The following is a 14,322-nucleotide window of genomic DNA, read 5'->3' as shown; positions in this document are numbered from 1 at the left end:
CCCCTCCCTGCTGTATTCGCCACTAGCCTGATAACAGTGTATTCTTCTTTATAGCATTTCTTCCAGCTATATCCATCCATATTACGTATAAACTATGCACTTTTTGGCATTATAAGACGGTCCTTTGATGAAAGTACATACGGCGTGACATGCTCAAGAAGGGGCTGTCAAAGTCTTCAAAATCACTAAAATCATGGAGCTTCCACAGGGCTTCTCCCACCTAGACACCTAGCAGGGCTTTGCCCTGCACCCACCAGGGGCCCTAGCAGCCCCCTGGATCCCCAGCAAATCTTTCAATATCCGCCCCCCCTAACCAGATATCCTGGATCCGCCCCTGGGTACCCAGACAAACAGTGGTAGGCAGATGCAATACCAAGCATTCCTCCACAGCATAAACTAAAGAGCTGACATGGAAGCTTAGATCCATGCTGCAAACACATCAGCAGCAAGTAGACCCAAACTCCCAGATAGGCTTAGTTATGTGTTGTCAGCTCAGGTACTATTCAAAAGTACCCCAGTTCACTTAATAATATTGCAATCTACCCCGGTACAGAAAATACTATTTCAGGCACCAGGCCATACTCTGGTGTACTTTAAAGTATATTTTCTGTACCCGGGGTACATTGAAGTAACCTTAAAGACTACCCAGGGTACTTTTAAATAATACCTGAGCCAACAATGACCTTGAGACCGAGATAGTCTTCTAAACAGATGCATTGTCAATTCTGGAAGCAGCAGCAGCAAAAACACTGCCTTGCCTCACAGCAGTACTATGAACCATTAAGTTGGATTCTGAATTGTACTCCAGTTAATCTCCTAAGGCTCTCACTAAAGAAAACCCCAAAATGATGTTGAAAAACCAGGTGTTGCAAAACCAGGGGTGGAACCATACCAAGAAGAGAACAAAGTCACTATAGATGATATGCCTTTATCTGGTGTTAACAGCCACAGGACAGCTACCACTTGTACAAACATCTTTTAACTGCCAACAGGGTACAATAGACTGAATTCCTACATGTACAAGATTCTACATTGTGTCTTGTTTAAAGTGCCCCTGAGCTGAAGTCATCCTCCATGAATGCAGGGACTACCAACCACTGTAAATTGTATGGCCAAAACTTGTGAGCCTGCAAAAGAAGCTGTATGGACAGGTGGACATACTACAGTAGACCACCGGTTTCATCCTTGCTTCAGGACTGAAAGTGTAGCAGCGATCAAGTAAAAGAAGAAAAGGATATTAATTATGTTTTAGGTTTATTTGCAGTGAATTGTGTCGAACGTGATAGAAGTGATAAGATTAAACAATGTTTGTTCATTTGCCATCTTTGAAGAATAAAAAATTACTTTCCACACATACATTTTAATTTCAAAATATATTTTCCATAAGAAGTTTAAGGTTGAAAAGGTTGGGGCCTTGAATGCATTCCCTGGATAGTTTTATAAGGCAGACAAAAAACAGTATATTGTGTTATTACAATTTATTTTCTTCTAATTCACCATTCAACATTGTATCACATATGATAGGAATGATCTTTGATTATGTATGCCATAACAAAATATACAAGTCACAATTTACACAAAATCATTCTAAATTAAACATCTCAAATCAATAAACTACACTATACATGAGTGATTGTGCCTCGTTCTCGGAAAACTGGACTAAATGCATGTGGTTAAGTGTCATCTTAGATAAGCCTCTGCAGTTTGCACAGGCTAATTGGATGACAATTTCCGCCAAAACTGGATTTCGTTCAAATGAGACTTTCTATAAGGGTAAAAATTAAGAGGACGGGCTTATTGGATGACAATTTCCGCCAAAACTGGATTTCGTCCAGCAGAGACTTTCTATAAGGGTAAAAATTAAAAGAGGACAGTGTCAGACTACACAGACTAATCTGGAATAGCACTTTACGCAAATGCATTCATCACAGTTTTCCCAGTACAAGGCTCAATCAAAAACTAACAACAAGATTAGTAAAAATACTGCTGAACTAAAGATACCACAAAACAGTTTCTTTATAGGAATCAAACATGTTTAATAAAATGAAACCTGTATCTTTAACTGTCCCCTTTCTTATTTCATAATAAATATTTATCTTTTGGAAAAAAAGTCATATTTTAAGGGGAGTTAACTAAGCTTGCCATCATAATTGATGAGCTGATTTGCAATTGTTTTAGCTAGTTTGAAATTGTTTTAGCAAGTTTACAATTTTTTTAATGTAGAAATGTATGGCATCTTGTCCAATTGGGAACTGATTGTATAAATAATTATAAATTAGCTTTCGAGTCTTTAGTCCATTTTATAATAATAATGATAATACTAATATTATTATTATTGTTCATTCTTTGACATCATTTTGAGAAGTAGGTATTAAAACAGATATTTCATAGGCATTTGGTAATAGTGAAATTATTTCCCTCAGTATTCAGTACATACATTCTAGTTCAAAATATTGCCATGTATACTTAGAGAATAGTTTGACTTTCCCTTAATGTCCATGAAATAGCTTAAATATGTTAATAATAATGCTGGCATAAAAGGTAAACTATATAATGAAGAAAATAAAATTTAAATTGTTTAAACACATTTAAAAAGAATAAAAATAAACATAATTTTATTTCTATAGAGGTTTAAAATCCAAGGTAAATGCATCAATTTTTCTTTCAAGAACACATTATAAAGGTCATGGTAAACAATGCAGTGTAAAAACACAAACACTTAAAACCTCTACGTCTTACTGGAATTCTTTATTAACAGATTAACTAAATTATAAAGCATGGGCATGAAAAATAATAATTTAAATATAGGGCAATTCCACATACTTGATACTACAAAGACTAGCATGGGTCAACATCAGCACACTAGCTGACAAAACTGCACTGGAAAATTGTGGAAATCTGGCTTGCAAACATGACATTCTACAGATTGTCTGAATATATTATAGGATTTAACCCTTTACAACTTAGATACATATTTTAACGCATTTGTAGTCCCTTAGAATCTTAAAGTTAAATAAACACCTTTATTACTATATTCAAGTTTTAAAGGCTTCATTTCCGACCCTCAGATACTGATGAGCAGCAAACAGCATAAAACCTGAACAGACTGAGTGACTCGCAGGCGGTTCTGGTTTTAAGCTGTTTGTACATAGCCATTTTCACTTTGCTTCTAAGTGGGAAAGGGTTAAAGCATATAATTCTCAAACAGAATTCAGGTTTTCCTGGCAAAGTTCTGATTTCAAGAAAAATGTTTATAGGTACATTGTATGTATATGAAGATATCTCTGGAAATACCCAATACTAACTTAAAACAACTTTCTAGCGCACATTTTGATTTTCAACCACCCAAGCTTCGTCTACTTTCTAACAACATACTATCATAGCATAACAGATATGCATACTGAGAACTTGTCTCAGAGAACATTGTACAATTGTATATAAGCAACTACCTCTTTGGCTAGTGATTCTTTCTTTTACATTCTTTGACAATTTTTCTAACATATTCAGGCTTCTCTTGCACACAATTTTCTGAAGCCAAATGTGCCTCTATGTGACAAATTTCCTCTAACATCTTACTCTTTTAATGATTTTGTGGAGAAAAGTTGAAGCTATATAATATTGTTAACCCATAAAGAGTCACTTTGTTTCCAGTCGCTTATTTGACAAATGGCAGAGATAGTCCTGATATTCATAGTCGGACTTAGTGCTATGAGATAAACATTTCAGTCGTACTTCAAATGTGACCAAAATAAAGTACATGTATCATCAGTCAAGCTTGAATGATTCATTCCATACAGAAAATCAAAAATGAATCTGCAAAACCAAAAAATGTTAATACAATGCAAATTAATAATATGAAAAGTTGAAAAAATTATGCATCCTATATGGCAAAGTCAACACCCTGTTCTATTTTAGACACAAGCATCTACAAAACAACTTTCAAATATGTTTATAACTTGTGTTACAATTCACATGTAGTCAATGGGATTACAATTTTCGATGTAGAATTTTTATTTATAATAGGCTCCTTTAATTTCTACACTCTGTTTATTTAAACACAACTGTGGTAAGAGATTAAAAAAAATCTAAAAATCAACATGAACTACCCATATGTTAAATTTCACATTTGAACCAATGCATTTAATCGAAATAATCAAATAAAATGGCATAATATGTTTGATTATAAAAGACCCTAAAATTAAAATTTCATTCAAAATCATTACATTTTGACACAAACTCACACACACGCACACACAATAAATAATTAAGTTCAAATATACATGCATGCATATAAATTCTTTCACAAAGCACTTGTCTGAATTCACAAATAAATCAGAAGAATAACAATTTAAAACTTTTAGAAGTATTACGGTGTAACACTATGTTGAAAAAAAAACAACACATTTGCATTCATAAACAGCATGCTCCTTTAGTCTGTCTACAATACCAAACAAACATAAAAGTTAAGGTCCATATCCACTATGGTGATAAGTATAAATACTCATAATACTCCATCAAGAGCCATGTTAGAAATGTTGTTACATGCATGATCAAATGTATTAACATTTTTATACATCCACATACATGTCCCAGTATTTCATTCAATCCAGTTACAGACATGCACATTTTCTTGCTTTAACACAGGTATACAAATCACTAGAATATCACCTTTCACATGGTCAGAGCAACCATTATAAATATTCTTGCAAATATTAGCCACATTTTAGGCAACGCACATTTAAACCTTGATGAAGGTTTGTAGCAAACAATGTTAGATTATAACTAATACCAAAAAAATATCATAAAAACTGATGCAATCAAGGAATGGTAATATGGCTCGGCTTTCTGACTAAGGTAATATCACAGATAAAGAATATAAAATTTATGGAAATAAATAACAGTATTTACACAATTACAATTCTGTATACATGAAGCACATACAAACGTGCAATAAGATTTGATAGTATATTAAAATATGTCTTAAACAAAATAGAACATAAAATAAGTGAATAAATTAAATGTGAGCAGTATTTACATAGATATGTATGATTGAGGTTGGAGACAGAAAGCAGAATTAATATTCATTAAAAATAATGTTATATTATTAAGTAAAAGTATTAAAAGTTTTGAAATGTTAATTTATATTGATGTTTAGCAATACATGTAATTGGGTTAATTAAGATTATGGGTACTGATAATATCAGTACCATGTTAGAGCCAGGTATTATTATAATAAATAAAACCTGTAACAACTGCCTTCAATTCTAATTTTTTACATCCAACAGTTTCAATATGTCCAATCATGAAGTATACATGTTCCTAGAATCACACACGTTGTGAATATTGGAGCCTCTTTTTCACAGCATTCTTTGGTAGAAGTCTTTTCTGGGTTGTCCCTTTTAAGCCATGTAGAGTTCTTTCCCATGATTCAGTTTGAAACTTTGTCAGCAGATGTCAACACTACCATCCTAAAAAATAAATAACGAGTTGATAAAGATCACAACATGTTGACAAATATGAGCCTTGTTCTGAGAAAACTTAATGGATGTGCGTAAAGTGTCGTCCCAGATTAGCCTGTTAGGAATGCACTGGCTAATCAGGGACAACACTTTCCGCTTGTAAAGATTTTTTCGTTTTAAGGAAGTCTCTTCAAAACAAAAATCCAGTTTGGGCAAAAAGTTTTGTCCCTTATTAGTCTGTGCGGATTTCAAGACTTATCTGGTATGACACTTTACGAACAAGCATAAGCCTAGTTTTCCTAGAATGAGGCTCATATAACTGATCAAAGGGCTGAAGGCACTGAAGATGTTCGCTAAAAATGAACGAAGGAATGATGCCCAAGTACTTAGAACTGCAGAAAATACATTCAAGCTTCAGGTCTTCCAATAAAAATGCCCTCTTTTGTTCACTCCAAGTTCCTGAATACATACTTTGCAATACTAAAATATATCTATTGAAAATTTATGTAGAATGTTACGAAGTAAGTTATTTCATTCAGACAGCTTTTTGTCCGATGTATACTGCAGGAGCATAAACCCATAACCATTATGGTTTGATATTGAGAAAAAGAACTCTTTACAAATGTCAATCGATTTCCAAATGAAAGCATCTTATTGCTGGGAAAACTTCCATATGGGCCTTTTTCTGGAAAAATGGGGCTTAATGCATGTGCTGTAAGAAGCAGTCCGTACAGGCTAATCTGGGATGACACTCTGCCAAAACTGCATTTTATCGGGGAAGAGACTTCTTTAAACGAACAATTACATAAACGAGGAATGTCTCTTCCGTTACAATCATTAAATCCAATATGACAAACAACCTCCTATGAAAGTATGGCATGACTATGATATAATAACACTTGTTGTTTACTAATATGCAAAGCTTAATTTTGAAACTATAAATAGTATTTAAAAAATGTGCACAAAAGTTATTAGAACTATTTAAAAAAATGTTTTCACAGTTGGTGTTATTACACATCAACTTGTTCTGATATAAGTGTCATGTTAAAGTTTGCAATTAAATAATAAGGTAGTAGTAATAGCAGCAGCAAAAAACAACAACATGAAACACTGAAACATAACAAAAACACATGATTACGAACAACATTTATTATTAAAAGTTACTTATATTTTATATATTTTATATAAAATGGCTTCACAGCACATATTTAAAGCAAGCTTTTTTTCTTTAATATAGTTTTCTTTCCCTAGAGCAAACCTTTGCTATCTATAACATACTTTAAAGATTACTTTGTCAAAGATATCAAATTCTTAAAATGTGAACCAATGACTGTACGCAAGAAAATTTTACGCAACCAACAAAAAAGCAAAAAAAAGAAAAGAATTAAAATTTGGCCATTAATGGAATATGCAATAAAGAAATGATGTACTTCATTTATGTGCATGATCATGGAAAAGAAAACACCCATCATGAAACAAAATCTCAACAATTGCATTGAATCTAGAAAACCTCTTAATGGGAAAACAGGGCTAAATGCATGTGCGTAAAGTATCATCCCAGATTAGCTTGTGCAGTACACACAAGATATTATGGGACGACACTTTCGGACTAAACTGCATTTTTGTTTAGAAGAGACTTTCCTTTTAAAACAAAATTACATGAAAGCATAAAGTGATGTCCATAATAAGCCTGTCAAACTTCACAGGCTAATCTGGGACCACACTTGATGTCAAACTTCACAGGCTAATCTGGGACCACACTTGATGTCAAACTTCACAGGCTAATCTGGGACCACACTTGATGTCAAACTTAACAGGCTAATCTGGGACCACACTTGATGCACATGCATTTAGCCCAGTTTTCCCGGCTCATGTTGTTAACCATGTGACAGTGAATGTAGGGATCAACGAAAATCAATAAAATTTCAATTTACAATTTTAATATATTATTTTCTCTACATAACAATATATGTGTTTGTCAGAAACACTATGTCCCCTACTGCGCCGCTTTGAATTATTTAAAAAAAAAATCATTTGGCAGGTACAGATAATTATCTCCCTTTAAAGCTTCTTACTTCCCTTGGATTTTATTTCTTTACATTTGTCCTTGAAGGATGACCTTGACCTTTCACCACTGAAATTGTGTAGCTCCATGAGATACACATGCATGCCAAATTTGCAGTTGCTATGTTCAATATTGCAAAAGTTCTGGCAAAATGATTAAGTTGGAGCAAACAAACAAACCAACCAACAGAGAGGGCAAAAACAATATGTCCCCCACTTTAGTGGTGGGGGACATAAAAAGAAAACTGTCCATTTCTTGAATAGTGTTATAAAATGCCCTCTTCACCAAAAATGGAAATGTTCACAAGGTAACTATTTGACATAGAAAATCTGTGACATGTTTTCTACTGTAACAGGTTTATATATAGCTAAAGATTCGCATTTACTGTGCCTTCTCCGATTTAAATATGAAATTAATAAATAAACTGAGCACCACTCTGGGAAATGGGGCTTAATTCATGTGTGGGAAGACACTTTTTGCACATGCATTAAGCCCCGATTCTCTAGAGCCAGGCTGACATGCATTAGGAATTTTTAAATGGGCCGTGTTCTGTGAAAAGGGGGTTAAATGAATGTGTGTGAAGTGAAGTCCCAGATTAGCCTGTGCAGTCTGCACAGGCTAATCAGGGACAACACTTTCCGCCTAAATTGGATTTTTGCTAAGAAGAGACTTCGTTTAAACGAAAAATGTCATAAAACCACAGTGTTGTCCCTGATTAGCCTGTGTGGATTGCACAGGCTAATCTGAGACGACACTTTACGCACATGCATTATGCCCAGTTTTCTCAGAACACGACTCAAATATACCTGAAGTCTACCTGGAATAATTCAAGCTTAGTACCAAGACTTGAGTATTGTTAAACTTTACACACACGCTTGTGCTTTAATTCAACACATTTACAATATCTTTATTTGAAGTACCCTCAAACTAACTTTAAACATTACGAACTAGCCAAACCACTTAAACAGTTGTGTTAAAAAAGCTCAAAACTTTTAAGAAGCTACACAAACTTGATTCACAAGAAGCATTTGTTGTTGTTAACGCTAAACAAGGCATGAAATGAGGTTTTGATAGCTTTGTTTATTTTTGTGGAAAGGTTTGGAATGGTCACACACCAACATTTGAGGGTACTTCAATTAACACTTATTATAAATTGTATACTAGTACATCAATTACAAACATGACACAGGTCAATAAGCCAAAACCCAAAGCTAAGAACAGGACAACTATGCTAGCGACAATGTAACAATTAGCACAAATAATTGATAAACAAGATAGATAAACTTGAAACACGTGACAAATGTCTACCTTATCCGCTTTCTAAATGAATAGAAACACAGAACAATTGGACATGATGTTAACAACATCTTCAAAGTAAAGTTCAGAAAATTCATGCATGCAAGAAGAATCTATCATAGCTGCTGAAACAATAAAGGTATTAAATATGACCTGATATCACACCTAAATACATTATGGATGATGTTATTTTTATTATTGCATAAAAACAAGAGGGTTTCGCTCGCCTGTTACATGTAGAATCTAACCTGTTACGTACAGATTATGTAATATTTGTGTCATAACTTTGGTAAATTTTTAAAAGAGAAAGAAGAAACCCTATGGTAAGCCCAATTTTGATTTCAGTGCTCGTTTTGATTAAACTTAGTAGAGGACCCTCATGTTGCACAACAAGTAAAACACACTAATCCCTTGAGGTTTCAGAGAATAAGACTTTTAAAGTTATAAACTATATAGAAGTCTATATAAACCATGTGAAACCTTAACATGGTAAGTTTTTACCCAAGGGGCATGATTTGAACAAACTTAGTAGAAGAAAAATATACAATAATACGAACCACATATTTAACACCTGACCCTTACAGTTTCAGAGGATATTTTTTGAAATTATGTACTATTGTAGTGAGCTGGTTTTAAGTACAAAAATTGTTTTCATTTTAAATACTTGTGTGTACAGTGACATTAGGTTGGTCTGGTGTTTTTACAAACATAATAAGTAGAATATGCATATGAATCTGATAATACACAGACCCACTAACATATAAATCAAACCATGTTTGTAATTTACCATTTTTGACCAAGAATCCTGCCACTGTTCTTTCTTGTAAAGTTGACTTGAAAACGGTCCGCTCGTAAACACACTTTTACTTCAATTATCTATGTTTAACACTGAATGTTTATAGCTTAAAATAACTCTCCGTGAAAGTTGAGTACACATATTTTGCTAATCCATGCATGTTATACGAATATCTTCATTATTTGTATTGTTATTTGTAATGTTCAGTAGAAATCGGCATGTGATTTTTCCACTGTCCGCCATCTTGGAATGTCGACTTGTGGGTAATTTTTGCATAGCAACACACAGCGGTGTAAACATAAATCTCACCGGCGCTATATTTAAGCTTTATGTAAGAAAGCTGCACTATTTTTAGCAGACGTAAGGTCATTATTTAGTTCATATAGTCTGTTTTAAATTGTTTTGTCATTTAAAGTCTATTTTATTATTTATAAGTGTTAAGCGTGCAAGCGTTCCATAATTGGTCACGGCAGTTATTGTGACCCGTTTTTGGTCACACTGTGACCAATATTTGGTCACAGTGACCAACTTCTGGTCACAGTGACCAATTTCTGGTCACAAGTGGAACGCCGCGGCTATATAAAGTGACCAAATTTTGGCCACAAGTTTCATTCTAGTCAAAACCTTAAGGCAGGCAACATCCACGCCAATTTTTTTCTTAAAAAGTACTTTTTCTTTTCGTGAGTAATTTAAGTAACTTATAATAACAGTAATACCTTTGTAAGCAAATAATATAGCGAACATTTAACATATATTTCATTAAACTTGAGCATTATTTAAAGTATTCAATCTATTTTGGTTATGATCGTTGGCAAGTGTCATTGTTCCTTAAATTCGACGAGGTCCCGTTTACGAGTGTAATGTCCATTGTCAAAAATATCACAGTGTGACTCGCAGTTTACCGTCGCAAGATTGAAAGTACTGTAAAACCTTAATTAAGGTTGCATGTCATTTTGCTGTTGGAAATATAACATTTTGTTGAGTTATTCGTGGAAACTGAATAAAAGTTGTTTGAAGTTGAATCGGACTTTGAGTTAAACATTAACCACCAATGATAAGGAGCGCACTAACGGAGCGTAACATAATTTATGGTGACGGCGGTGGGATCAGCTGTTATATGCTGGTCTAGTGAAATGAACAATACGCAGAATAAACATTTGGTGTTAATGTAAACTAAAACCGCAATAAACTAACGCTTGATATTTACGCTACCGAATTACCAAATTATTTATAAACGAGATATTTAGCACATCTAACAGAAAATAAAAAATAAACTACACTAGAGTTGACATGCACATTAAATAAATAAAATAGAATGTATTTCCAAACACATATCAACTAAAAATAATATTTAGCGAGAAAAGTAATAAACATTTCTAAAACATGCTTTCCCCAAATCGAGTTGATAGTGAAATACGTTTTCAACGACGGATCGAAAATGAGGAGGAAGACAGCGACCTACGGGCAAGCCACGAAAGGGAATGGGACGACGACGCGGATAGCACTGCCGACGGGGACCAATCGAGTGAGGATTCGGGGATCCAAACGCAGTTGGCGAGTTTTGCAACTGTTCTCAAAGATGTTATTATTGAGTTGAATAAATTGAAACAAGATCGTCAAACATTCAGTACCGCTAGTCGCATGGACACAAACAATAACAAGGACGCGAGCATCGGGGCAAGTGCGGTTGAGTCGGGGTCGGCTACTTGTACGCGGAACGGGGTAGTCGGGCCTCTGCAGGGGAAAGAATACAGAGACGGTAGTCGGCAGGCTTACGAAAATACAACCTCCAATAGGCGTTACAGTATGCCAAGGTACCAGGATGGTATCGGAGAAGAAGAAAGGTACGCGTATGACCATCGATATGATAGTGAAAGGCGTGACGGGGACGAAGATATGCCGAACTACGATCGCAGACAGGCCGGTCAAACAAGTGACAGTTCGCGCTACGGTTGGGAAGTGCGGTATTCGAACGACATTGAACCACAAGGGGTTAGGTACGTCACTCCACTTGTCGCTAAACCGCTTCCGAAAAACTGCCTGCATACTCCGGAAAAGAAGAGTGGGCTACCTGGATTGCCCAATTCGAAATAATTGCGAGTAGGTACCACTGGAGCGAAGACGAGAGGCTAAACCAACTGCTTCCTAGATTAGAAGGTGCTGCAGCCCAGTTTGTGTTCACGCAGCTGTCGCCGCGTATCATCAACAATTACCACGAGCTAATTGCTGAAATAAATAGCCGGTTCAGGGTGATTGAGACACCAGGTGCGTTCGCTGCTAAGTTCAGCAGAAGGTCCCAGCGACATGGTGAAAGTTTAGAAGAGTATGCGGCTGAGCTCAAGCGTCTCTATGACAAAGCGCACAGTTACAGAGACCGGCGCACCAGGGACGAAGACTTAGTAAGAAGGTTTCTCGACGGCCTTAGTGATGATGAGCTTAAATTTGAAATTGAGTTCAATAAGGACCCAAGGAACATTGACGAGGCGGTCTATTACGCCGTGAATTACATCCAGATACGGAAGTCCGGTAGGGGTGAACGGAGGGACAAACACAATGCTCGGAGAGTAACTTCAAGCTATTCGGGTGATCGCGACTTCCGGTCGTCTCGAGATGCTGAAGGAGAGGGTGCAGCAGCGAAAAGGACTAATGTTACATGGACACCTAAAGGATCGAGTGAGGGGGCGAGAAAGCAGATGGAAGCTGAAACCGATGAAACAAATAACAATGATATCAAGGAGCTGCTGAGCAGAATTGAAGTTAGAGCGACAGAATGGGTCCAGTAGATGGTCGGGTAACGGAAGACGAAACGTAGAATGTTTCCGATGCCATAAGCAGGGGCATTATGCAAGGGAATGTCCAGGTACACCAGATGGCAGCTCAGAAAACCTCATTGTCGCATCAGATCACCATTTAAATGTGCAAGGACCGACTCTTGCGGCCAAAGAGTGGTCCAATTAGAAAATAAATCTGAAGGCCATACGAACACTGAATCATTATCAGCAGAATATCAAAATCCACCTAAAGCGCGAATCACTGATGAAAACCGAGAAGTACATTTCGCCAAAGGGGTGTCCTATGTAAGTCGGCGTAGCCAGGGGCTTTATGTCGAGGGGTATGTCGGGGACATACCAGTTGCGTTTACTGTGGACACAGGGGCGACAATATCCGTGGTATCCCAGAATATTTATAACAAGATGAGCATGCAGGAGAAACCAGCCTTAAATAGGTCTGTGAGTTTAATGGGAGCCAATGGTTTACCTATAACGGAGTTAGGTACGGGCTTGTTTAAACTCAGGATAGGACCAATCACGTTGGAGCGTGAGGCGGTTGTGGCAGATATTAAGGATGACGCGTTGATTGGTTATGATGTACTAGGTGATGAGTCAGTGGACATTTTGTTTAGCCGGAACGTTATGGTGTTGAATGGCATTGAGATACCAGGCATGAAGTGTGGATCAGCCAAAAGAGTAAATGTAATAGAAAAGGCAGCTAAACCATGTGGACAAAACACAGTTTCTGATGAAGCTTGCATTTTGAACAAGGACAGTAGTGAGCAGAGTGCTGGATGCACTGCGATCGAGTCGAGGGATACACAGCGACGAGTGAAGATGACGGAAGCTACAAAGATGAGACACACATCTGGGTTGTGTTGTAGCGGTCGACCCTTGAGGGGAACGAAAGCCTGTTCGCATATTGGGCGAGATTACGAATGCAAACAAAGTGTTACGGGCGAGACAAGCGGCAATCATAACGACGCGGTAAAGTCATCGGTGCATGATACATTGGAAGTTGCGGCGAGGAGGGCGAATGAGGCTATAGATGATGTTGTTATGACGGAACCACCAGACCATCCACTACTGCTGTATGAGAGATCAGCGTCAGAGAACGTGGAACCTCTAGGGCAACCAGTAGGCGATCCAGTGAAGAGGACCTTTCGTTTTAGATGTTCTAGGGAACCTTACAGGGAGTTGCAACTACACAGTCGCACTGAACAGATTTAAATGTCATGGTGTACAGAACATATTAAACAATTAAAACAGTCTATGGGAGCGCATTGATGACAAATACTTGACTTCAAGTGAACATCCCACTATCAGTTAACTAATATTTTTGTTCACTAAAATATTGTGTGTATTTAACAGAATGGCAGTGCTATTAATGCAAGAAAATTATTAAAACAGTGCGCGTTGTTGAATTTTGTAGTATTAAATTAATTAGGATGCCTTCTTTAAATGTGTACGGTTATCTTATAACATTAATTGTACGGAAGCTCGATATGGACAGTTATACATGGATATTCTGGAACATGACATTTTAGTGAAATTTTATTTAAATGTGTATTGGCTACAGGAGTTTAGCCAAAATTTGTGGGGGGTAATGTAGTGAGCTGGTTTTAAGTACAAAAATTGTTTTCATTTTAAATACTTGTGTGTACAGTGACATTCGGTTGGTCTGGTGTTTTTACAAACATAATAAGTAGAATATGCATATGAATCTGATAATACACAGACCCACTAACATATAAATCAAACCATGTTTGTAATTTACCATTTTTGACCAAGAATCCTGCCACTGTTCTTTCTTGTAAAGTTGACTTGAAAACGGTCCGCTCGTAAACACACTTTTACTTCAATTATCTATGTTTAACACTGAATGTTTATAGCTTAAAATAACTCTCCGTGAAAGTTGAGTACACATATTTTGCT

General features: G+C 36.3%; 1 protein-coding gene across 4 annotated transcripts in view; it reads right to left on the bottom strand.

Moving 5' to 3' along the window:
• Positions 1 to 1,463: 1,463 nt before the first annotated feature.
• LOC127837427 (tubulin polyglutamylase TTLL5-like) overlaps positions 1,464 to 14,322 on the bottom strand; it is an 88,604-nt gene continuing 75,745 nt past the window's right edge. For all 4 annotated transcript variants that reach the window (XM_052364494.1, XM_052364495.1, XM_052364496.1 and 1 more), the window contains one exon: positions 1,464 to 5,468. In XM_052364494.1, coding sequence (XP_052220454.1) covers positions 5,461 to 5,468 — 8 coding nt within the window. In that variant the 3' untranslated portion in view covers positions 1,464 to 5,460. The remainder of the gene's footprint in view (positions 5,469 to 14,322) is intronic.

The sequence above is a fragment of the Dreissena polymorpha genome, chromosome 7 (genome assembly GCF_020536995.1).
Source record: "Dreissena polymorpha isolate Duluth1 chromosome 7, UMN_Dpol_1.0, whole genome shotgun sequence".
Lineage (NCBI taxonomy): Eukaryota > Metazoa > Mollusca > Bivalvia > Myida > Dreissenidae > Dreissena > Dreissena polymorpha.
Note: the sequence above shows the minus strand (reverse complement) of the source record. Positions and strands in the feature narration are given on the sequence as shown.